Genomic DNA, 27524 nt, shown 5'->3' on the forward strand with positions numbered 1-27524 from the left:
GTACTGCTCACTTAATTATTCTGCCCCAAATGTATGCCTTGGTGTGTTTGTACATTGCATCTTTGTTAGTGCACATTTGCTTAAATTGCTCTCATTCCTCAGAATATAACCTCATATGAGGTTACCAACTTTGTTGAAGAGTCCCTGGTCACCAGAAAAGATGCACAACTTTCCATCCAGGCAGTCTTGTGTGCTGTTGATAAAGACGCTGAAAAGTTGGCCCCAGGGGCACATCACTGGCCAGACCCTCTCTTCAAGGTGAATTCTATTCCCCAGTGTCTTTTCTCACCTGTCACCGAGCTCGATCTTACCCCAGTTAACCATCATTGGAGACACCCGGGCCTGATTTACAAACATGCTTTAACATGGGACCGTCCGACTGAAAACATGTTTGTAAACCAGGTCCACAGACTGTTGCTTGTCTGTGAGTCTTCCTTGTGGAAATATGTTAGTAGCTGAAATCCATGTATTTAATACATTTTCGAAATTTACAAATACTGCAACCATCACATAACCATTGAAACCAAACCTCTCTGTAACTTACACATTCTATTTAACATTATGTAACACGTTTATAGACACCTTGGGTAAGCTGCTTTTAAGGCATAGATTATTCCAGGTGGAATGCAGAAATCCGGTAGCAGTGCTCTTTTTTTTTTACCACTAACACGTCTGAATTGTGGCAAAGTCTCAAACCATTGCACGAGAGGGATAACTGCATCTTTGTGCCAGTAAATGCCATAATCATTTACCATTCCAAGCAAAATAACACACCTTTTTTTTATACCTTACAAGCCCACCTCGAAGACGCTAACAAACAGAGCTGTGTTTGGCTCTCATTACAGCCTAAAAGAGAGTCTAGTTTAGTCCACCTTCGAGCAAGGAAGGGGCTCAGTAATAATGAAGAATACACTGTTTTGAAGTTTAGAATGATATGTAAACGAGAAGCATGACGTTTCGGTAAGCTTCTGTCTTAGGAATTTGAACAGGTTATTTAACCCTTGCACTATGTAATACGGGTAGTATAGCTCAGTGGCAACGCTCTTGTCTTGGAAGCAAGTCCATTTAGAACACAGGTTCGAATTCCTGATCCGTGCATAGAAACCTCTTCGGTAATTAATTATAATATAACTTTCTCGAGGAGACAGAAAATAACATTTTGCATGTGAGACAACATTTCACCATATTAGTAAACTACCATTTAAGGTCAGCTGGTTTGTGGTAAATGCAACCCCTGACAAGATCAGATTTCTATCGCCCTCACCTCTCTCCCAATTTGTAGATCAGCATTGACTGACATGATTCACAACCAATAAAAGATTGCCTCTCTTTTTTCCACTAGAAGAAAAGGTCTAGTCTACGTCTACGTCGAGGACTATCACCGGCAACATTTACATATAGATGTATTTTAAATAAAAGTATGGTAAAATGCTCTCAATTTCCTGGCTTTGTCGACATATTTTCCTATTTAAAGGAATCAGAAAGCTTAGCATAGCTTACTTAAAAATGCAGCATTGCACTATTCAGTGATTGGCTGATTTCGTATTTCACAAGGTTTTAGAGCAGCGGCCATAAATTGAGAGCAGTGTTATACGTCCAAGTGGAGAAGATGTAGTGGGTTGCACTTGGGTGATAGTTCAGTCTGGGTTCTTCTGCTCATCCGTAATTCTTGCCCCCGCCCCTCTTCCCCACGCAGTGTATCCCACTCTACTCTTCTTCTCAGACTCTGTGCTCTTCTTCTTTCATCCACGTATCTGCCCCATGCCCCGTGCCTCCTCCCACTTTCGCTCCATTAGTGGAACCGTTCAAAACCAGTCTCAAGCTCCATTGTCTGTGGTAGTGTGAACCCCAACCTATCGCCTCCTCCATTGTGCCTCTCCTGATAATGACTCATTGGAATATGAAAAGGTCAATTTTAATCATGTAAATACTGCCCCACCCACCCGCCCCTAAGCCCTGAATGTCATCCTCTTTATGTGTGTTGCTTATCTTCGGTCACTGGTCTTTATTCGTTTCAATTATCCTTTTCATCCCCAGGTTTTTCTCATGAGTATTCTATCACTGACATTTCTCAATCCACCCTACCCGCGACGACCCTAGGTAGGGTGCCTTTACTTGTGCAATCTATACTCTCTTAGAAATGAAGTCCTTGCCTGCAAAAAATACAAATACAAAAAACCGTGTGGCTGGGTAAAGCATGCACTTCGGTGGGCAGCTAGTTAGTAAGGACTATATTCTGATAATCTTTGAGGCGAAGAAGCTTTAACATCTCATTGAATTGAAGAAGAGCAGAGGCAAGAAGCAGTTTGATCGGGTGAGATTCTAGACTCTTGGAGCAAAGACTGGTGAGAGCCGTCAGCAAATGTTTTCTTCGTGGCATTTTGTTATTTTCAGTTTGACCAGATATGGTATTGGAAGGGCAGTTGTGACTTTTCCCCTGTGAAATTCCGAGCTTGTGGGTAAAATCTGAAGGGTTAAATCGTCATAACAGCTGTATCCAATTTTGAACAGAATGCCGGCATGAAAGGGGAGGGAGTGGCGCAAGAGCCAGGTGGGTGTGGGCTGTTGAGAGATACGCCGCTCATTTGCAAGATGTGGTGAGGAGCTTGAACTTTAGTGTGGTCAGTGCAGAGGCTGTGAGACCTGATCGCCGACCGTTCCCAAGGTCCACATGGGGTAATTTCAGTGCACATGCTAGGGTTTGGAAATTAATTTGTGGTGTGCACATGATTTTATTGTGGCAATAAGACCCGAGGCGGCGGGCCAATACCGCCCCAGGTAATGCCCGGGGCCGTAGTTATAACGACGCCCCCTGGGCATTACCTGCGGCGGTATTGGCCCGCTGCCGAGGGTCTTATTGCCATTAGTAGCCTGACCCTTTGGATCGGGGTGCTAATGGCATTTTTTTCTGTTCCGACACGTTTCGGAACAGAAAAAATAAAAAAATTAACATGACCGCTGTCATGGAAAGGGAAAACATAGTCCGTTTTCCCTTTCCATGGCGGCCATTGGGAGCGGACGCGTTGGGAACAGAAGTGTTCCCAGCGCGTTCGCTTCCAAGACCAGAAGAAAAAAGAAGGTAAGTGGGGTCGGGAGGGCGGAAGGGAGGGGATGGGGAGGAAGAAAAAAAAACAAAAAACGTACCGCAGTCTCCTGCGGGGGACGATGGAAGCCTCCAGCCATGGGGAAGCTCGAAGCGGGGATTGCCTCGTTTCGAGCCTCCTCATTGGCTGGGGGGCTGCCACGCCCCTCGCTGGGAACAGAGTAGCCGGCACGCACGGCGTGCACGGGAATACCATGTGGTATGGCTCGCAAATGAGCCAATCACCACACAGTATTCCTGTTCAGCCACGCGTGCCGGGTACTAATGTTAGTTGTTACTCTGTTGTTGGGGATTATTTCCTAGATTGCAAGTACGGCTATAGCATACTGACTGACTGCACTTAGAATATATTTAAAGGTGCATTGGAATGTGGAAGCTGGGAAGCCCCAAATTACAGTGGAGTCTGTTGGACAGGACCTCAGGTTAGGAGCTGGACCTGAATAGATGTAATACCTGTGCTCTCCAGCCTAACTTCTTATTTTACCTCTGTAACATAAAGAGGCTTATTTTTATACTCACTGTGTATTCTGGTGTTCCTGATCCGAGTGTCGCCTACCTGAAGTCTCAGGATGCATCATGGAATATTTCAATAGTATAATTAAAAACCCTATAATATGTCACAGGGCACCAGTTGGGGAGAAGCAATCCGGTGTCATTGCTGGAAATCAGGATTGTACGGTTGTGTTAGGTTTTGCATTGTGCAGCAGGAAAACACGGGCAATGCTGAGGTTACGCTTTGGAAGGATAATTGGCACCCAGGCATTGGTGTGGATGAGGCATCCCTCGAGTGGGGCATATGCCCAATTTACTGCACTTTCATGAATAGGTGTATGTCCTTGGCCGGCTGCTTTATAGAGGACCCACATTCCGCCAAGCGAACAGAACCCTCCCAAGCCAGAAGCCCCTTATGAAGCTTTTTAGATTCGTAAATGAAAAATCCCGATATGGGACACCCACAGGCTACACGTGATAATATAGAGGATTTGTAAAAGCTTTGTACAGACGGAATTGTCACCTAGTCTGGCTGGCTTCATGGACTCAGTCTACAAAGCATCTTTCTCTACGGATTTAGCAGCTTACGTAATAACCCTGTAAAATTCGATGGAATCTTTACACCTATTATGGGAAGTTAAAAGCCATGCCCATCCATTTCCTTAGTGCATGTCTGCTTTAAAATCCATGAAACGGGCATATGATGTCGTGAAAACCAATGTCCTGAGCTTATGGTACAATACACATCGAGTATACATGTCTAGTTAGAACGCTGCTTTGGTGCCAAAAATGGCTGATGCGTTAGTCGAACTGATCAGGCCAAATTTTCACCCAAATGTCTTTTTTGCTCTGTCAGAAAACTAGCCAATCCCCTGAAAAAACCCAGAACCAGCCTCTCCCTCACATGAACTGTTGCCAAGCTGTCTCTTTTTAAAGGAGAAAGTTAACACCATACAATTCCTGCGATTGACAAGCAGACTCCACTGAAACTGATAGAATTAGTGGAAGAGTGTGTATGTAACCCGGTTAAACTGCTTTTAGGAAAACAAATGACATCATTGGGATTGTGGAACTTTTATTTCAAGCAGTGGGATCTCATGGGAACGTTACTCTTCTGCAGAGCATGAAACCTTCCAATTACATCTCAGACCCCCATGCCTGGCTGGGAGCAGATTACACCCCTTTTTTTGGTTCCATCCATGATGGACTTGACCAGCAAATCCGTCCTTGAAGGCTTGGTTCACTCAAGAGTGGGTGGTGTCCACACTGTACAAACTTGGACTGGGCCACCTGAATTAGTCCAGCGTTTGCATATCGCAAACGCCCTAATTCTCACCAACCCGCATTAGGAGAAAGTAACATTGTCACAGTGCTGACATTCCTGGTTGAGAATGACTGGCCCTTTAAATACCAATCATTCTTTTGCCCAAATCATGGAACTGAGACCACACTCGCTGAATCTGGAGTCATGCCTTGAAGAATGCAGAAGAATGCCTTCACCATGAAGTGTTTTCAGACCTTTCCCCTCCCATTGCTATGTACCATGGACTGCCCAGCCTGGCTTGTGTGTTTGAGCCAGATGAGAAGAGTTGCAGATAATGACTTTCGATGGTTTGGGAGTTTCCTGGAAGATATGTCCGAGCAGCTCCGCAATGGAGGTGGTCATTTACAGTTTTAGGAAATCCTTTTGTGGGGTACCTCATTGTTTACCCCTCTTGCCATTAGTGTGCAATATCTACAATGCTCCATTAGTTAACTGCCTGGACCCTCTCTGTTGGTATGTCCCTATGGTCATGAGAAACAACTACTTATCAGGGCCACTGTAGAGGATGTTAGCTTCTACGCATTTACATTAATTGAGATTAGTGGTGCCACAACTATGAGCCATGCATGTTATGTTATGTGTTTACTTCTAGAGCGCCGGTAGCCCGAAGGCATCAGGGCGCTTTACACAAAGACAAAGACCGACAAACATAAAATAAGATGCATCTTAACAATTAGGTCACTCACTTTCAGGGACTGCTCCTAAGGATAGATTTCTAATGTGAACAGGAGGGTTTTCAGTTTCTTTCTAAAGATCTGGTGGTTTTCCTCCAGTCTTAGTGTTTGAGGAAGACTATTCCACAGCTGTGGTGCACGAACCACAAAAGATCTGCCTAAACCTCGTTTCAGCCTATACTTGGGCACTACTAACAGTCCTTTACCTTCTGATCTTAGGCTTCTTTGAGGTGCATAGGGTACTAGTCGATTTTTGAGATAAATGGTAGCTTTGCCAAAAAGATACTTATGTACAAGCGTTAGTGTTTTAAACTGAATATGCTCTTCTACTCTGAGCCAGTGCAAGGATTGCCTGGCTAGAGAGATGGGGTCATGCTTTCTTAGTTTTTTTACGATCCTTACTGTATTATTTTCGAGTACTTGGCATCTCCCTAAATCTTTTACGGTGATTCCCACCAGGAGGGCATTGCCATAATCCAATCTGGATAGTACAATTGCCCTTCCTATCGTTTCTATGTTTCTTTCCTCCAGATAAGGACTAATTGCTCTCATTAAGCGCAAGTAATAGGCCGAGTTCTTAATCAGGTAATTTACCTGAGCTTCTGAGTTTAGTGTTGAGTTGACCATCATTCCTAATGTTTTTACCTGGTCTGATACCTTAATTATGGCTTCGTTAATCTTGAAATCCCCGTATTCCATTCCTAATTTATCCAGGGTGGTGTTCTGTCCAAATAACATAAGTTCAGTTTTTGTGTCGTTAAGGCACATCCAATTCCTCTGCATCCACTCATTTATTATGCCATATACGTCTGCTATCCTTTTACTGTCCTCCTCGTATGACCCTTTAATTTCGATGACCAGCTGCGTGTCATCCGCATAATTTGTAAAAAACACACCTGCCTTCATCAAGATATCGCATAAACTACGCATGTAGATATTAAATAACATGGGTGACAAGCTTGCCCCTTGTGGTACTCCGAATATTATGGCCAGAGCACTTGTGTTCATGCAACGCTAAATTCCTGCCTCAGTGTACATAATGTTCTCAATGTGCACATACCAAAGCATCTCATACATGTGCTGAAAATGAAATGCTTCAGACGTAGTACATCTTTGAAGTGTTTACCATGTCTCAGAGGCAAGGGTCTCCTGTCATTGGCTTCCTGTAGCAGAGCAGATTAAATTAGAGCTTCACTGTCCAGAAAAACTCCTAGCCACATGTTCTCTTAGCTCTCTGGCCTGCAAGGCGGCTTCCTATGCTCCCTGCTGGAGCATGATTTCAATGCAGGAAATCCTGCTCGCTTGCTTGAGTTTCCATCTGCAATTAGAGTGAGTTGTGTTTTGTTGGAATAGTGGGTAAAGAGTGGAATACCCCCCTGCCCACGCCCCCCCATCCATCCCCAAGAGTGTAGTGACAGGCGTCAAGTCCTAAAAAATGAAAGTGGGGGGACTCATTAACGTACCAATTGAATGTGGCGTGACCAGAAAACCAGAAATTAGCAAACCAAGGACCCCTCAGAAAAAAGTGGGGGGCCTCCTGAAAAAAGTGGGGTGACTCCGTCCAACCTTGTGTACTCTCCACTTGAGTCCTATACAGTGCTCTCGCTCCGCTGGTCATTTTATGTTAAGTTGTGAAAGAATGACCCTTTACGGAGGCAATGAGTGCCACTTTGGTTTAGCGCCTAGATATCCCAGGAAATAGAAGGGTTCAACCAATCACACAATGAATCGATCAATAAGGGGATCAATGTAAGTGTTCCCGTTCTTTTCAATCTCTCGGGGAACATTTAGCCTGCAAATCTTCAAACTACAGGCTGCGGTTAGCTCACCATCAACCTTGTTTACTGACCGGCCACTGTGTGCCTACTGTGGCGCATCGGCCACAGAAGGCAAACCCTTCACGGAAGCACTAGCAACGGTGCCGGCGCTTCAGAGTCCCCGCTCCCATAGAGTCCTGTTTGATTCTATGAGAATGGGGACTAACATTTTACCAGCGCCTGACAGGGTTATCACCAGATTCGTAATGAGGCCTACGCTTGCTGTGGAATCTTAAGGCATTGCTCAACTGAGGCAGGTGTTAAGGGATGACCCTCCCCTCCTCCACCCAGGTCATTCTATGCTCCACCAGCTCCTCCCTCTGACCATTCCCATCTCTACAGAAACCATTCTGCTCACCCCCAGAACTCCCAGATCTTCACCTTCACCCAACCTGCACACCCACGTCTCCCAGCTGTTGCATAGTCCATCCTACCATCACGCCTATCAGTTATAGAGGTGGCAGCTGCTTTACCTTTTAGCTATGGTACAGCGAGGCCATCAAGGATGTTGCGTCCTCTGCTTGTCGTGGTAAGTAATATGGGGGAGCACTTTGCCAAAAGGGCTACGTTGGGCATGCTTGTTAGATTCATGGTTGGGAATGTATTTAGCCCAAAACAAGGTTGCTATGAATTGCCAACATATGGTCTGCTGGCTCTTGACCAGAAGACTGCAACCTGCAGCTCTTCCGATTTTTTGGACTACAATTCCCATAATCCACTGCTATTGACTATGCTAGATAGGGGAAATGGGAGTTACAGTGCAAACCGTAAGCTCTGCTTGCTCTAGACCCACATTTGACCAATGATCATTCAGAGTGGAGGAATGCAATTGGTGGGGCTGGTAGCCAATTTTCAGAATTAATCAGTGAGCCATGATAGAGTCTAAAACAATCATTCAGCTGTTATAGCATTTGTCTGCAGGTGACCTGATTTCTTCTTAGCAGATACATCATAAATTATACAGAATGTATTTATGAGATCATGTCATGCCAGCTGGGGCAGCCGCTTCAACACCTTGCGAACAGAGCATGAATGTGCACTTCCTTTCTACTTGCCAAGATACATTTAATAATACAATTGAAAATATGAAGTGGTGAAATGGTGCCAGATATCCTCCTCTGCAACAATGAAACCATTCAGAGAAGATTCCGTGCCTACTCCGCGGCTTCCAATTCAGAGAGTACACCTCACTTGCCCACCGTTATCTTTCGCTTCCCAATGCCACTGCACAGTAATAAGAGGTGATGCTTACATCGCAGCTTCCATAAAACAATCCTATTCTTGTTCTCCTGATTTCATACATAATTATCGGAAATCCCTGCCAAACAGACTGCACAATGCGAAAAATATGACGGCGGGCGCCAACTGCCAGAGTGCACATCTCATTCAATTAAGAAGCAAGTGTATATCCCCAGTGCAGACTCCCTCCCTTAACATGCATTTGCCTGATTCACTCTGATGTTGTTCTTGCTTTGACGAGGTTAGATCAGCACAGCTGCATGTGTTTCACCAGAGGCTGTCTCCATTAATGAGCCCTTCAATCTGCAATTAAACAGGTGCTCGTTGCAATAGTGTGTGAGAATCTGTAGTGTCATTGGAGTGTCAATGAAAATGCAAATGAGTGTATACACTTGCAGAACGAAGGTAATTTGAGTTGATGGTCTGGCAATACACTACTGTCTCTGTGTGATCCCAACGCAAAGGTCATTTTAACACACAGCCTCTTTGATTGTATTTTGTGATCAGTTCAGAATGTGTAGAATGTTACAATTACACGTAGAAACAACATGAAGTTTGTCATTGGAGACATTACTGTTCCTGGCAGAAAAGATGACTACCCAGAGATAGACAAATGCATACTACAAATAAGCCACTACTTGTGCCTAAAGTTATTTTCCATTGGTCCCATCCAAGTGTATAATTCTTTCCCAAACTCGGATGCATCCAATGACAGATGCCAATTGAATAATGCAGATCTAGAGCCCATGATATGCGGCCACCGTAGAGGGGAGGAATGTCGGGTTCACAGATGATCATCACATTCTAAAACGTGATCATTTCTGCTGCACCCGTATGACCTCAGAACATATGGTGATTAATGGATTCCTCTGGCTGGGATCCAGGGAACTACCCAAGAAGAGATGATCGACCTATGAACTGAATGGATGGGTTTCAGGCAATATTGGCCAAATAACAATCTCCGAAAAGTGTATTGTCTCACCCAAAGTCGTTGGACACAAACTTTCAGGCTTATAGTTGTCCTTTAAATCTTCAATTTGAAAAATGGGACAGTGCCAGAGCACGGAATTAGGGGGCTTTACATCAAAGTATTATTTTTCATGTGTAACTGCCCGATTTTCCTTTTCTAAATCGTCACACATTTTAAGGCTGCTGGTCATATATGCAAAGTATGTGAACTGTGATAAGTCAGGTGTATTTCTATGGACTGGGGTGCCATTTTTTGTAACAATGACCATATTTCTTATAAGGCATTTTTGAATTGATAGATAAGACAAGACATCAAACATCAAGTTTCCAGAGTCAACAATTCACCCGTCTACTCTATCGCATTTCCGCTTAGATTAAATAAACAATTGTCCAAAGCTATAAAGTTATGCTACCTTAATTTCCAGATTTCTAGAAACAACACTCTGCGCGACCCCTGGCTAGAAGGTGAATTTGGAAATTGGTCTGATCTTAGAGTTTCTGAACAACAGTTACATTTTGGATGAGTGCCTGAACAGGGTGAAAGGACAGGTGTTACTCACTGGGAACTGACGCAACAACACCCTTCCTCTCCATGTGTATCACGTCCATTAAAAGACTTCCTATTGAAAGTCTGCATTTTGGTTGTGCACTTGTGTCTGACCCGAATTCGACAGGTACTTTTATGTTTATGTGGGGGTAGAAAAGAAAGGGGGTAGAGGATAGAAGCTGGGTAGGTGGCAGCATGAGGAAGTGAGGGGGGCATGGGTGGGGGGGCCCATGATAACACAAATAAAAACCGGGCTACTGTAACATCTCAGTCACTTGGCTTCCCAAAGCCGATACTTTTGGTTTTTGTATACTAAAAAGTTTGTGTGTTGTAGTGACGTAAGGGAATAAGTGCAGATGAAAGCAATACAAGCAGAAGCAGAGCAGGGCAGGGCAAGGTTAGTGGCGAAAGAGTGCCATGAAGCAGAGGCGGGCACGAACCTGGGGAGGTCTAAAGGAGGGAGAGAGCACAGACGCAATGACAAACGATGGGGGGCTATTGAACAAGAATATAGGACACAGGATATGATATATGATATGATATGGCATTTGTAACGCGCCTATACACAAGTGTTTCCAGTGTTTCAAGGCGCGACGAGGCAGGGAGGGGGGAACAAGGGGAAGACAGACAACGATCCTACTAGGCCAGGTGTCATTCAGATCGCGCAAGTGCAGGGGTAGGGGGAAGGGAAAAAGTGGGAGGGGAGGGGGGAAGTGCAGTACAAGGTAAGTAGAATAAAATAAATAGGTGAAAATGGATAGCGAGAAAATGATCACATGAGGAGTGAGCAAAGGGGAGAAAGGACCCAAGATGAAGGGATGCAGATGAGGTATCACAAGAAAGCACCACCGGGCAAGTATCAAAGGGGGAATGCCATGGAGATGAGACGCAGTAGGGAATGGCAAACTGGAAGGAGAAAAGGGGTGCAGGCAGAAACCAGAACAAAAAGGAAGGGTGCATGCACTGTCAAAACATCCTTAAGTGATTCCTCATGCAGACCTAGAGCCACCATAAGCCTCGCTATGGATCCATGTGCATCTTACTCCTCAATCAATTGGACATATCACACCCACAATTCAACACACCATGCCCATAGATGGGTCTCATCGTGCACGCTGTGCTGTTCTTAGTACCGTGCTGTGACATTTCTGTGCCGGAAGATGTAAATAAAGTCACTATATCCTGTAGACACATGCATAAATTGAAACTTGAAATTTGAAACCCACTTATTAGTCTTGTGAGCGGATATCCTCAGTGAAACGTCTTTCTCAGCTATTGTCAACAAGCGTAACTCCTGGATTACCCAGCTTGTCGACAATATTGCACCTATAAAATTGAAAAGTATTAAAAATAAAACTATTGTCAATACATGATACTCAACTGTGCTGGGTTTCCTGAAAATAGTTCCTCGACAACAGGAACATAGATGGAGAAGAAACCCCAATATGGAAAACTACTCAAAACTAAAACCAGCTAAACAACACCATGAATCGGCCATCTTGAAAGACAAAGGTGACTATCATGCTAATAAGATAGATCATTCTGAACATTCTACTAAAATGCTTTTCAAAATGCTAGATGGTTTAAATAATCCATGCAAAAAAGTATCATCTATTCAACGGTCAGTAAAAGAGTGTCCCCTGCTGAGGGGTGATAACTCAGGGGCAACGCATTCATCTTGGGAGCAAGACAACTAAGCACAACACAGGTTTGAATCCCGATCCCACGCTTAGAAACCAATCTCTGGTATTAAGTGCATTATAAAAGAACAATTATAATTATATCCAACTCGCCTTAATGAAGAAAGCTGAAATAATATGGGCGAAAACACTCCCTAATATAATTTCTCAGGTGTCTACTGCAAATGATACATACCCAACATTCTCAGTTTAGTCAGTTGTTGGCCATTACTGAGGAGGAATGTACTTTCCGAACCCTTATCATCTCAAGATATCACAAATATTATCAGGTCCCTTCGACCTACTTTCTGTCCTGAAGACCCATGTCCTTCCTTTGTCAAAAAAGATTGTGTAGAGGCATGAAGTCCTATCATCACCAATTCATGGAGACCTCATTTGAGGATTGCACAGTTTCCACTGTATTCAAATAGGCTTGGTTTACCCTCCTTCTGGAAAAAAACAAATGTGGCCTATCACAAATTGATCTTTCCTGTTGAAAATATTGGAAACAAGTCACCACTCATCAGCTTCAAGACATCTTGTAGAATAATTTCTGCTGTGAGATCGTCAATCAGGATTCCACTCTATCGGAGAGAGACTGAACTTGCCCTCTTGAACATCAAGCACTCACTCCTTCAGGACCCCTCCTTCAGATTGTGGAACAAGGCAACACAGCTCCACTGCCTTCGAAATGCCAGATCATACTATACACTTAAGGCATGTCAAAAAAACAATGATAGCATGTAAATTCAGCATAGATTGGATCAAAGAGTTTCTGAAAAATCAAACCTCGAGAGTAAAACTAGACAATGTTGTTTCTAATCCTACACTGGTGACATGTGGAGTCCCACAGGGGTCATGTATGGCTCAGTTACTATTCACTATTTACACAAAGCCTTTTTACGAGCTTCTAAATAAAGTGGGGGCCGTGTTCCAAAATGATGCTGATGGCAGCCAAGTAATTTTCAAATTGGATGAGGACTACTATACTAACATCTCACAAATACAATTTGTCCTCACCCAAATTAAGAGAAGGGTAGCGGAAAACTGGCTTGGCCTTCATCAGGACAAAACCAACATTTGTATAGTAGCATTCCTTTATTTCGAAACTATATTACAACTCAAGTTAACATGAAAACCGTAGAGATGTTCCTTCATTCTTCTCACTCCATAGGTCCCTAAACTAATCAGGTCATTCGTTTTTGCAATTACTACTTGATGCTACTAAGACAAATGAGACCACTGTTTACTGCAGAAAATTGTGGGCATTTGGCCCATTATATAATAGGAGACAAATTAGACTGTTGTAACACACTGTGTGCTGAAGACATGCAGACTATACTTTGCAACGTCTACAAATTCTTCAACATGTAGCTGCTTCCATTGTTACCAGCTCCCCTAGAGATGCTCAAACTGCTCCTAGCCTTTGCAGGCCCCATTGGCTTCCCATAAAATCTATTGGATTCAATGGGAAGTCAATGTAGGATTGCATTTAAACTTCTCATAAAAGCACATAGAGTCATCTGTGGCTCTGACCCAAATTGCATTAAGCAGAGATGAAAGCGTCACACTTAATCCCATCTCCAAAGCTAATACGACCAGATATGCCAGCTCTATCAACACATTTAAAAGATACAGAGTATATGGTCAATCCTGAACACTTTTTCCTAGCAAACTCAACTCCTTACCATTACATATTTGCTCGGTTAAGAAACTCTATGCTGTTCAAAGAAAAGTGAAAACTTTCCCCTTTCAGGTCTTCTTTACAGCAAGCAGTAAAAATTATAGAGCTAGCATTGCAATATCATTCTTCAGGTCAAGCGCTATAATCCCTTTGGGTGGGAGCGCCTATGCCCCACCAAGAAAAATACAATACAATACATATGGTCATGTACATGACATTATGTATCCAGGTACAGTGGTGGACTGGCCTAGAGGGAACACTGGAGATTTGCCAGAGGGCCCCTGCACCGTGGGCCTCTTGAGTGAGGTGAAGTAAATAAGGTGCTACAAAGCTTCCAGTATATATTAATATGAGGCCACGTTTGATATGGCATTGATATATGATATGATATGGCATTTATAACGCACCTATACACAAGTGTTTCGAGGGGCGACGAGGCAAGGGAGGGAAACAGAGGGAGGACGGACAACGATCCTACTAGGCCAGGTGTCATTCAGATCGCGCAAGTGCCTGGGAAGGGGAAAGGGGCAGTGCTGTACATAGGAAGATGATAACAATAATTAAGTAGCGGCCAGCAAGTGGGAAGTGCAAGGTAAGTGCGGACAGCAGTTGTCAAGGGTTGGAAGGGGGAATGTAGGGATACAGAAACAGTCCCGAGTATGGGGGTGCCAGGTGGGCAGTGCAGGTGTGTGACGCTGGCAGGGGAAGGACCTGGGTCTGAGATCAGAGGTTGTCCAGGAAGCCAAGGCAGTTCAGGTTACAGCCAGGAGGTCAGCAGAGGAGAGGAGGAGAAAAAGCAGAAGCAAAGAGAAAGGTTTTGAGGTGTTTACGGAACCGGAGATGGTTCTCCTTTTGAGGGAGGCAGGGAGGATGTTCCAGAGGGAGGCACCAGCCGAAGAAAGATCTACCACCAACTTGTTGCTTAGATAAGCGACTGACCCTGAAGGAGTTGGAGTCGGATGAGTGAAGAGCACGAGAGGGAAGATATTTAGGAAGAGAGAGTTGAAGGTATTGAGGCCCCAGAAGGCCTTGTGAACGATGCAGAGGGTTTTGAACTTAATCCTCGCAGCCACTGGGAGCCAGTGCAGAGATTTCAGTCCTGGAGAGATACCATCCCTGGGCTTCAGGCCAAGGACAAGTCTTGCAGTCCTGTTCTGGATAAGTTGCAGAGGGCGGAGAGTAGAAGCAGGAAGATTTAGAAAGAGGCTATTACAATAGTCCAACCTAGAGAGGACTAGAGCTCTGGAGACAGTGAGCTTCTGGGGGAAGGTGAGGAAAGAAAGAATACCCCTGAGGAGGTGCAGCTGGTAGTGAGACTTCTTAGAGACATCCGAGTTGTGAGGAGAGAAGGAGAGTGTGGAGTCGAAGATGACCCCAAGGTTTTTAGCCTTTCAGGTGGGAGCCGGAAGAGGGCCAAGAGAGGCCGGCTGGAGAGTTACAGGAAAGAAGGGAGTGGGTGTGCCGATGAGGAGAATCTCAGTCTTACTGGCATTAAGGCAGAGGTCGTTGGCGGCACACCATTCCTAGATAGCAGAGAGACAGTCGGAGATGAGGGAAGGAGAGGAGGAGGCAAAGGGTAGCCTGAAAAGGAGCTCGGTGTCATCCGCATAGCACTGAAAGTTGGGACAGAGAGCGGCAATGCGGTGGGCAAGGAGTGCAAGGTATTGGTTGAACAGCCAGGGAGAGACGTTAGACCCCTGGGGGACACCACAGGTAGAGAAAAAGATAGCGGAGAAGAAGGACCCGAGCTGGACCTGGGAGGGTCGGTCGGAGAGCAAAGAAGTCAGCCACACCAGAGCCTGACCAGTGATACCCAGGTTATCACGGAGACGGTTGAGCGGGATGGCATGGTTGACAGTGTCAAAGGCAGAAGAGAGATCAAGCAAGATGAGGACACAAGGGGTGTTAGAGTCAAAGTTGTAGAGCAGGTCTTCACGGATGTTCAGGAGGGCAGTTTCCGTGCTTCTGGCAGCTCTGAAGCCAGACTGATGGTCATGGAGACAACCAACAGATTCAGATTTAAAAACATTTCTAGGGCCACTTTTTGGTTCCCAGTCCAGCCCTGCCTAGGTATGAAGAACACACTGTACATTGATATCATTGATATCAAAATGAAAAAGTTTACATTCTCACAGTGGCAGGTACACCATACATCTCCCTTGGGAAGTCTGCTGGGATGATTTAGACTCTGATTGCAGGGATGAAATTAAACTCAATCTTCGATGCACCTCCAATCTGACATAAAAGATACAACACATAGAGGCAAGGAACCCAGATAAACTCACACCCTCAAAAGCAATGTGAAGTGTAGCTACTGTCCTAGGTACTATGTATATTCAATGCACAGAAGTGTGTGTGCTGTTGTATGGCAGCCCTGTGTAGAAGTGATAATGCTGTCTGATTACAGTGTAGTAGGCCTAAAGGTCAATGTTGATATTGTCCTCTCAGAGGTATATCAGCTCAACCGAAAAATGCTGATACTGTACCATGGAAAGCATAGGAGTTTTATCAAGATGAGCTGGTATTGTCCCATTAGAGGTATAACATCTGTGATGGGAGTGACATTGTTCCATTAACAGCATAGCACCACTGTTTGAAAATGCATCTTGGGCCAGGTTACAGAAGTTTTGCACCGGTACAAGTGCACAGTATTAGCACTAGGGCATTTAAAAAACACAGGGGCATATTAGAAAACGATTGCACCGTGGCAAGTGCAGTTTGGAGCTCCAGGGCACAAATTGCCCATTTGCAAAAATGGAGTGAAAATGTATCTTTTTTGCCCAAGGGCAATTTTTGCACTGGTGATTGGACATGCCAAACTGCACTTATCATGGTGCAATAGTTTTCTAATATGTCCCCGTGTTTTTAAATAGTGCTAACATGCAACTTTGCGCTTGCACCAGTGCAACGTTTCTGTAATCTGGCCCTTGGTGTATTATTAAAAAGTCAAATAGATTTGATGGGGCTGAGACTGTCCTACTAGTATTACGATGACTCTGAAATGTCTGTGCTACCTGAAACAATTCCTGACGACATCACATAACCAGAGGAGTCCTTGCTATGTCCAAGAGACGCTGCAGTGCAGGATTAAACTTTGAGGAAGACCCTAGGCAATTGAAATGTCGGCCGTGCCCGCCCACACCTTACAAATGATCTCCTAATACGTTTTCAATTTTCTGCATCGCTTTATTTGGATCCGCTGTCACAGGGCCCATAAAAGGAGTGGGGTCCACGGGCCGGTACCTACTTGGCCTAATGTATAATCCAGCACTGGTCAACAGACTGGTTGGTATTAGCAGTAGAGCCATGCCCACATAATTGGACCTCTACAAACGTGCTGTTGCTACGAGGTGCATTCTTACGGTGGAGCAGGCCGAGCGGTGGTGTGACAGCCCAACACGTGTTTTAGTTTCCTGTTTTTTTCATAAGGTATTCAAATCAAAACGTATTCAAATCAAAACGTGCATGCTTAGACATATTACAATCCTTCCCTTAACAGCAGGTCAATGTTATTTCTCCACCAATTGTCCATTCCACACAACCCCTTGACCCCAATCCTACATTAAACCAAGAGTGTAATTGCCAAGAATTATTAATATCACAAAACTCTCAAGTCATCCCAGGTCAGGTGTGACTACAATATCCAGTCCTAATTTCATTTCTTGCATTATTACATGTAGTTTTGCAGCTCCCGTTTATGAATAAAGGATGACAAGTCCAAGAATGCGAAGACAAAACAGGATTGGCTGTGCCACCCACACTTCACATAATTACATCTGAGATTACACAATATGTTTGTTCTTGCAGATGAGATTTATGTAGGTAGTAGGTGTGGGACAGTTTTAACAAAGCTTTCTATTATTGGTACCCTGCGTGAGACAATGAGCTTGCAACAAGCAAGCTCACTGGCCCACGCCAGGTAGTTACTAGCCCAACAAAGCCTTTGTTGCGGCACCGCTCGCAGCCGCGTCCTGGCCACCATGGAAAGGGAGAAGGGATTACGTGCAGTCCCTTCTCCCCGTACCATGGCAGCCGTCTTCTTTGTTAACTTTTTTCTCCTTTTTTCAATGGCCGTCATGGAAAGGGAGAAGGGATTACGTGCAGTCCCTTCTCCCCGTACCATGGCAGCCGTCTTCTTTGTTACGTTTTTTCTTCATTTTTCACTGGCCGCCATGGACATGGAGAAGGGACTACATATAGTCCCTTTCGCCGTCCTGTGGCAGTCATTTGTTTTTATTTGCACAACTCCAAAGGCATCACACAACTTTTAGAAATTCACTCTTAGTACTCCGATCTAACAGGTCTGGGTACTGATAGCACTAAGCTCCTCAATGGGACCTGTAACTAACTATGGCCCCAGGTCGTTGCCTGACGTGGTAACGCTCCCCTGGCTCAGGGCTTATTGCTTAATTCATAGTTGTAACCACTGGGCAAGGATGCTGATTTTCGAATGAAAGCACTATGAGGGATGGTGTGTATTTTCTGCCAAAGAGAACAATATTAGCTGATATACTTTTATTGTCCATGAGTTTTGAAGCGGAAGAGTCATAGCCCCGAGTGATAATGACCCCTTCTTTGAGACTACAAGGCTCTTAGCACATAGTTGTAACAGCAGTGTAGCTAGTTTAATAGGATTCATTTGTAAATATTTAATTAACAAAGCTGTCTTTATATGGCAGCATTTTAGTTGTGATCTTGGTTAAAATGTAATCGTTTTAGCATGCGCGTGCTTGAGTGCAATGTAAAAGCAAACAGTATCTCTATTCGAAAGTAAAAGCATTTTTCCATGTTTTAGCTTTCACTTTGGTGCATTAAATTGCATGTTGTCTGTGACCTTGAAGGCGCAGTGAGGAAAACATACTTGCATTGCTTACTGTTGTTCCCCTGTCTGTTTCGGAAATCAGAATGATAGGGATGCAGTCAATACCAGTAGTTATTGACTGCATCCCAAGCATTCGGATTATCTCAGAGGATGTCAATAAGGACTTTTATGGGATAATAGTGAGTATGTTCTGGAGTTTAAGGGATATTGCATTGCTTTCCATTGCACTCAAGTGTCAGAAAAGAACGGCGCAGGCAGTGATCTCCTTTGGGCTTGGCAGGTCACAGACTAAAGTGGGAGCACGAAACATTCACTTCAACAGCAGAGCATTGATCCGCGTCCGGTCTTAGCAAGAATGCATCTTGGAGAGTGCTGTGTGAATAGAAGAGTAAGCACACATCTTTGGCACACATGCTATCATAGAAAAGCACAGGGAATTGTGTGGGGTCATAATTCCACCTCTACCTGCCCCCACCCCCTGCAACATGCCCCTGGAACTGGAGGCGAAGGACAGAGCATTTCCCACTGCTAAGTGTGGTATTTTTCACTGCAGCATTTGCTAAAGCGCCCTCCCCTACAGTTTCTGCCGCACTGAGACGAGCTGCAGCTAGACAGAAATGCACCTGTGAGGGCACTTGAAACGTCTGAGGTGAAACGCATGTACTGTTCCTCCTCCCAGCCTCCACTTCCCCTGCAGCTGCGTGGAAGGGTTGCTTTTTTCTTCACTGCGGTCTTTGCCACCAGGCGTTTGTCAACATGTAATGCATTCCTACAGTTAATATGGAGCGTCTGCTTGTAGGGAGAGGGAGGGAGGTGCGGGGGTGGAAGGAAGGGGGTGTTTGCTCCTCATCCCTCAGGTGAGAGAGAGGATTAGGCACTCAATCCGTGTGTGTCTGATGCTGTCAAAACAACAAACCAAGGCACTGCTACATCCTTACATGAATGCAAAAGCCCACACAGCGCATGAAAATGTTGCCCATAATTGGCTCCGCCAACATTCAGCCTCAACTAAAAAGCAACAAAAGTCACAGAACCAGGAAACTGGGGAATTCCTAAAAAACGGGTGCTGCAGAACCAGCTGACAAGAGTACACGTATAGCTAAAGAGGACACGGAAGCAAGTGGGAGCAGCATATTCCTAAAGCTGCAAGGGACACAGTAAAGGGCAGCCCCAATGTGCCCCAAGCTATGGAGTATCCAGGATGTGCCTGCAAATAAGAAACCACGAGCAAGGACAGTCCTACAAGCATAGGGGGACCCAGAACCAGGCGCCCAGGATATGCTGGAACCCGAAGAGACAGACACGCAAAATGGCCACCTCCAAATCCAGGCATTGGCGGCCCTTGCTTGACCAAAAGGTCAAGTTTATGATGCAGTGCACCTACCATGCACATGGTTTCCTGTGGATAGTCTCTTAACTGCCTATGGAAACTGACCCTTCAATATGTCTCCACCTGGTACTTGCTTTTTTTTTTATTCTTTATTTTAATTTTAGTACTTAGAACAGGACTGAACAATAAATCACAAAGTATCATAACACAGCATAAAGGCTATAAACATGTAGGAATAGAAAAAGAAAGAATTTAACGATGAACTAGTACCTACTCAAAAAAGCTCCCCAGACCTTCGTATATAAGCTCAATTTCCCCATGTTTCTGTATATAAATTTCTCAATATTCGCTAAGCAGTTCATTTCTGTAATCCAATCCTCCAATATTGGTGAGACACACGATTTCCAGCTCCTCAAAATCATTTTTTTGCAAATAGAAGCACCTCTGAACAAAAATTTATTTTCCGATAGTGAAAGGTCGTCAAGTAAATCATCGCAGCCTAGCACCATAGTCTTAAAATCCAAGTCAATATTTTGGTTCAGAACCCCGAGACAAATAATACAAACCTCATGCCAAAAACCACGAACCCTCACACAGTCCCGCAGCAAATGTTCCATACTGCCTTTCTCACTCCAGCAACACCAACAAACATCAGAATCAGACAAACCTCTATTTTTAAGCCTTTCCGGGCTCCAAAAAACTCTATTGAGAATTTTAATTTGTCTCGAACGTTCAGTCAAACTTATCGAACAAAGCTTCACATTCGCACACATCACAAACCACAGGTCAGAAGTGATTTCACAACCCACTCTTCTGCTCCATTCATTAAGTAATTCAGTATTCTCCTTATAATTCAATACAATTCGATGATAAACCCTACTCGCAAGTGACTGAACGCCAGTAGTGAAAAGTTCAACATTCGCATCCCCGTCACAATGCACTTCACCAATACATCTCTTCAATTTCCTGAAGTCCGAGATAGAAACATTTTCAACAGTAAAAGTAGCACTTAACTCAGCAAAGTCTATCCATTTTCCATCTTTAAAAACATCACTATCCATTGAATTCCGCCAAGAAAACACTCCGGCCAAAACAACAACTTGCCATTGTCCGTTATAGCTTTATTCAACCACAGAGATGCATCAGGTGATTTCGCAGCAACCGATCCACACATATCATAGATATTCTTCCAAACGTCTCTTAGAAACTCTGTCAAGGGGCATCTACTACCATGTTTGCTAACAGTCGTGACTATCGCTCTTGGGGCGAGTGGGCCCATCACACTTGCCTCTGCCATCGCCCACACACTAGGAGAATCCTTCAAAAAAGGAAGAAAAATTGGCACGAGAAGGCCAAATGATATGCCTTAAAATTTGGGACACCTAGTCCCCCCTTCTCAACCGGAAGCTGGAGTTTCCAAAGCTTCAGTCTTGGCGGTTTCTCATCCCAAAGAAAGGACTGGAGAGTGGTATCAATCAACTTCCAAAAAGATTGACCAATTTTCAGGGGAAGCATACTCAGAATATAATTAGTTTTTGGTGCAGAATTCATCTTTAGCGCATTTACCTTACCCCACAGAGATAGATGCAATACCGACCACCTTTGGACGTTCAATTTCAGTTCCTTACAAACCATACCCATGTTCTCTTCAACCATATCACTGACATCCGGAGTCAACCAAACCCCCAAGTACTTCAGTTTTTTCTCACACCATTGAAATCCAAACCCCATCACCAAAGACTTATCACAATGTGCAGTCACCGGCATTACCTCCGATTTAGACCAGTTAATCTTATATCCAGCCACTTCATGAAACCAATTAAGTGTGTTCATCAAGAATGCAAAGACAAATCCAAGTTCCTCAAAACTAATAAAAGATCATCTGCGTAGAACCAAATCTTCTGTTCGACACCGTGAAAGGAAACACCTTGTAAATTCAAATCACATCTCAATGCAATAGCCAGCGGTTCAATGGCTAGGACAAACAACAATGGGGACAATGGACAACCTTGCCTAGTGCCCCTATGTAAATCAAAAGATTCCGACAATAAGCCATTAGTTTTAACATCGGCTGTGGGGCGAGCATATAAAAGGGCCAACCACGCAATCTATTCTTCTTCCATGTTCATATTTCATAAAACCATAAACAAATATTGCCAGTTAATTCGATCAAATGCTTTCTCAGCATCTAGGGAGAAAATCACCACGTCTTCATCTAAATCCTGTGCATGGGACATGGTCAATAACAAATTTCTGATATTACTGGAAGTCCTACGGCCTTTAACAAACCCAGATTAGTCAGGGTGAATAAGCTTCGGCATGAGTTGTTCAATCCGTAAAGCAAGTAATTTAGCCAAAATCTGATTGTCAGTGTTTATCAAACTGATTGGTCGATAATTTGACGGCAAGTTACCATCCTTGCCCTTCTTTAAAAAGACTGAAATAGTAGCATGGTTTGTAGACGACCGGAGAAGTCCAGCTTCCTTGGATTCAGTATACATATCCTTCAAAAGACCCAACACCCTCTCTGGCAGAATTTTATAGAACTCAACCGATAAACCATCAGGTCCCGGAGTCTTCCCAGAATTCAATTTACCAATGGCCAACCTGATTTCATCAATTGTGACCTGTCTGTTCAACTCTTCCTTCTCATCACAATTAACCTTTGGAACATCCAACCTGCGCATAAAATGTTCACCTTGACCAGAAACATCAGATTCATTTCTATATAAATCGCATAAAAGGTCTTAAAGACTGCATTAATTTCACACGGATTAAAAGTGGTCACACCATTCCCATCCTGAACTTGCACCTGGTACTTGCGACCGTCGACTCTTCGCTAATCTGCTGAAAGAATGCAAAATGGAAGACACAGGCAGGAAGGACCCCCTCGTGGTACAGTTATTGAGCAGGCGTGGCCCTTTAAGAACATAACCTCTTACAGAAAGCCCAGACAGTCCTAGTCAGCCAAGCAGTCACGCTATTGGTTGCTGCAGTGGGACAGGGCAGGGGATGCAGGGAGAGGGAACCAGGCACCATTATTCTTTGCACCACTAGCACGAAAATTGCATGACTCCACCCCAGTAGTCAGCCACCAACCATGACATATCCGTAGCATTCTTCTGTCCGGATTCATTCAACTGGGTGCGACCTCTAACGACCAGCTTGTGAGCCCTGGTCCAGCAGACACCATTGAGTGGCAGCGGGGCCACATGTTGAGTTCCCCCAATGATAAGTCCAGACCAAAACGTCTACTATTTGACTAAGCATTTGTCTGGCCTGCAATCACGTATGGTTGACGTCAGTGTATTATTAAAACAAACAGGTTTATTTGGATTACCAGCCCACAGGACGAGATGCCTACTTAACGTGGCTACTCCTTATCTAAGAGACAGCTAGACAGGGCTTGCCCTCCAGTGTTTGCTTACTCATGTCTTTTTAACTCCAGACAAGAGTATCCTTGCCCTCACATATTTATGCACAGCAGTTTATGGCTATTAGAGCAGTTAACTTCTCCTACACTCCTGAACTATTTAGCATTTCCTGTTGTTAGGAATAAATGTCCTTCTGTCTTGTTCCACCCCTTCAAGTTAGCAGTGCGGTATTTCTGATGTGCATACATCCTATATAATATTCTGAAACTTAGTGATCATCTATGGATAGCAGACATGCGAATGGAGGGGCGGAAAGATGGATGGATGTGTGGGTCGGTGGGTAGGTGGGTGCAAGGTTGGATGGATGGATGGATGGATGGATGGATGGATGGATGGATGGATGGATGGATGGATGGATGGATGGATGAGTGGTTGATGCAATTGTATGTGGCTGGATTAATGGTTTGGGGTGGGTGAAGGGGCGAATGGATGAACTATCAAACAGAATGATGGATGGTCAATTTTATTTTATGTTAAATTTGTAAAGAACACATCTCCAATTTGTATGGCCTCCTTTCTCTGTGGGATGCCACAGTGGGCAGCCAGTTACAGCACTGTATTTTTGGTTGACATAGGGCCTCATTCAGAATATGGAAGTCCAGACATAAGGGTGCCGGTAGCTATGTACCAGCACCCTTTCCAGACCGCCATATTACAACGATGCTGGTAGGGGGCACAGATCCCCCGGCAGGCCTGACCAGCCGTTTTTTCAGGACCCTACCAGCATGGTTGTCATGGAAGCACTGGCATCCTTAGCAACGCAGCCGGTCCTTCCGTGTCCCCATTTCCATGAAAATGCGGTGTAACCGTTAACGGGGCCCATGGGATATCCCAATGACACCGGGATATCAGGCGGTGGTACAGCTGTTACAGGAAAACCCTCTGCCTACCAGCGGGTTCTCCAGCAACCACGTAATGAGGGCCTAGTCTTTTTCCCAACATAATACTGTGCACTTTACAGATACAGAAACAGCATTCTGGTGACATAGCATCACATTGCTGATTAAGTCTGTGTCTCCATCAAGACTATCCCTTACTGGCGCCGACAGCATAACAATTCTGCTGGCTACAATGAGCAGGGTCGCTGGGCCTATGACAGTTCCTAATGGTGACTGCATGAATTTACGCATTTTTAAATACCCGCACGTTAGGCTACAAAAGGCAGTGTAAGTGTGGTTAACAAATGATTGGTAAGCAGGCTGTTGCATTTGATTAAAACTGCTGTCCTGCCATATAGGAGCAGACATATAAATTCATCAATGCAAATCAGTGCATGATAGAAAGACACAGAGATGATATCAAGACAGCAGCACTTGGACAGCATTGCAAGAACACTGTGTTCTGCCCTTACTGGTACCTTGGCTGCGCAATCGCTGTCGGCAGTGACAATGTGGTGGATTACAGAGGAGTGGGAGGCCGCTTGGATAATAGTCATGATATCTTGCTGTAAATGGGAATAGCCTTTATAATTAATTAATTTACCTTTTATAACGCTAAATACTGGAGAACAGTCGCCAAGCGTGGGACCAGGATTCAAACCTGAGTTGATCTATGTTGTATTGCTTCCAAGACAAACACGTAGCCCCTGGATATACTACCGGCCTGATAAATTGAGGAATCTTACAGCATAGTGTACAATATCTCCCTCCTACTCTTCAGGAAGGAACTGAAGACCCCATACTACAAAGAACCTATCGCCAATCACTGATGACTCCACTGAATCCCATTCTACCCCTGGATCTCGCCCCATGCCCGCTCCACCAACCCATCCCGCTCTTCTGCCGACCCCACCTTCTACGTGCAACCCACTGAATGTGCTCCCTTCGGAGCGTGCTGTGTTGCTTCCCAGCTGGGCTCACGCTTTATAGATTTCATGAGTACATTGTGATTAATCTGACCACTCGGGCACACACAATATTAACGCCAGTAAGCAGTGTAGTATTAACATGTATCTCAATGCCCAGGGATGTTTGGAGGTGCATAACTCACATGTCTCAAAATCCATCAGAACCCCTGGCCCTCCCACAACTGAGCAGTCAAATGCATGCAGCATCAGGCAGTCAGTCTACTGCCATTTGATGATTCCAAATGACCTGTGTTCTAGGTTAGTGCACTGCTCACCTGAATCCAGTGGTTCTGTGTTCCCATTCGCAGGGGTATGTGGCTTATCCAATGACTGGCTGGCAGAGTCCGGCATGCTGGAAGTCACGGACATCTTGGACTTCGTTACTTGGGGAGAAGGTGAGGAGTTGTCTTATTAATTCATTGTGCGGTAAAAAAATCCTGAAAAGAAATAAATAGAACATATGTCTGGGTTACTAAATGTATAGGTGATGTTAAATTATAGATATATGCAGAGACAGTTATGTGGTTATATAACCCTGCTCACAGTCTTAATTCATCATATACAATTGCATTATAGATGGTCGTTTCCCAATGCTTCCAAATTAATGTTTTTGGCTTTCTGGGGGGAATGAGACCCTTGGATGGGCACCAATCTATGGTGGGGTTGCAATGCTGGGAGCACGTGTTGCTCTCTTCTCTCCAATGATTTCTGCCCCCACTTATAGGCAAGGTCCTAGCCTTACAACCTGCCCAGGTCTGCCAGAGCTGTACCAAGTTTACTGAACACAATTCCGCCATCAGGACTTTTGTGCCAAAATAGAATAAGAATTCAAACAAATCAAAATGTTTTCAGGATAATGGGCCAGTAGTATATGTGCTAAGGGGTGATGCAGTGTATGGAGAGACCATGGGTTTGGGAAAGGTGATAGGTCAATATGCCTCGGGAGGATAGCTATGGGACAACACGCTGGCCTTGGAAGCAAGACAATGCGGAACAACACAGGTTCGATCCCCGGTCTGCGCTTAGAAACCTCTGGGTATTAAATGCGTTATAAATAATAATAATAATCATAATAATAATAATATGGAGACCATGAACAATCTCAGGAGGAGTATGTCGCTCAGGAGAGGGGTAGCGCACAGGATTAATATGGGACTGTGCATAGGCTCTAGATGGGACAATGCAAAGGCTCAGGAAGGAATTAGATCAGAGGCTCATGGAGGGGGCAGTACACACGATCAGAAAGGGAGACAGAGCCCAGACTCAGACAGGAGGGACAGCTAGCAGGTTCAGAAAAAAAGCAAGACATCCCCAACTCCCAGAAAGAGGAAAACATGCACTTGTTGAGGAAGGGGGAATAGCGCACAGACTTGGGTAAATGTGATCTAAAAAGGGTGGTATTTGGTTGCCACTGTTCCTGCAGTACATTTCTCCCTTATTCCCTAACAGCTATCAAGGTTGCCTATCCACAGCTTGCTACCTATTCTCAGCCATTGTGCACGACCCTTTGTTCATCACTCCACATGCTTAACTCTTTCTGCCTTCCTTTCACTCTCCTCTACTCCCACATAAATCTGCTTTAGGTCCTTGAATCCCTAAAATGCCTTGCAATCCCTCTCATCTCTTCGGCCTTTTGTATCCACCTCTTACGATCATGTCCCTACCGTCCACCCAGAGCAGGCCCTCTGGCCATCCCACTTTCTCAAATCTCATCTATCCTCCATTTCCCACCTCCATGCCCCTAAGTATTCTCTATGCTCCATCACCTACTCCTACCACTCTGGCACTGGACCACTCAAATTGCCAATCTGTCAGCCATACAAATTTGTTTATCACTGGTTATTTCGATTCCCACAATTCCAATCAGATAGTCATGGCATGTTCTTTCTGGAGAGGAGCACCTGCTACCTTTTTTGATATATGAGCATCAAAGAGGCCTGGGTTACTCCTCTCGAACCTGCTACCACTGCCAGTCGACACTCAGATTGTGCTACCTTGTCTCACTACTCTCACATTCAAACTAGGTTGTGGAGTTGGCCTACTGATACACAGGGCCAACCCCTCCGTCCCCTTCCACTCTCTGACGTCTGTTCTCCTTTGAATTCACCACCACAAAACTGTTCCCACATCAAACACCATCCTCTGTATCTGTAGACCCCCTTCCCTCTCAACTATACTCAACTAATTCTTCACTTAGCTGGACCTCCTCCTTAACTCCTTTCCCATTGAGAGCCCAGTAGCACTTCAGCCTTCTTAATATGTCTTTCTCCCTCCAAATTAAAATCGACTCCCTCGAAACTCAAACTCCCTTAGCTCTCTTCATAATCTGTCCAGTCACTATCAGGGCAACTCCCCTGACATTATAACCCTCCTCATTTCCCCTCGCTTCTTATTCCACCATCAAACATTCCCCTTTGACCAATCTGTCCTCTACTTCATCATTGCTGTCCCACCTACTCACTCCTCCTGCCACTTTGCTACCTCCAATTGGAAACTCAACCCTTACTCTCTGTCATTTTACCTAGCCCACATTAGGTCCTCCCTGTGTCTCCTGGTCCTCACTT

The 27524-nt window shown here is 44.6% G+C and overlaps 1 protein-coding gene across 2 annotated transcripts in view; it reads right to left on the bottom strand.

The window, feature by feature from the left end:
* The window catches only part of SFMBT2 (Scm like with four mbt domains 2), a 957919-nt gene that overhangs the window by 770472 nt on the left and 159923 nt on the right, over window positions 1–27524 (bottom strand). For both annotated transcript variants that reach the window (XM_069629673.1, XM_069629672.1), the window contains exon 2: window positions 25236–25397. In XM_069629673.1, the coding sequence (XP_069485774.1) occupies window positions 25236–25329 (94 nt within the window). In that variant the 5' untranslated portion in view covers window positions 25330–25397. The remainder of the gene's footprint in view (window positions 1–25235; window positions 25398–27524) is intronic.

This window comes from Ambystoma mexicanum, chromosome 12 (assembly GCF_040938575.1).
Source record: "Ambystoma mexicanum isolate Mex_15411 chromosome 12, UKY_AmexF1_1, whole genome shotgun sequence".
NCBI lineage: Eukaryota > Metazoa > Chordata > Amphibia > Caudata > Ambystomatidae > Ambystoma > Ambystoma mexicanum.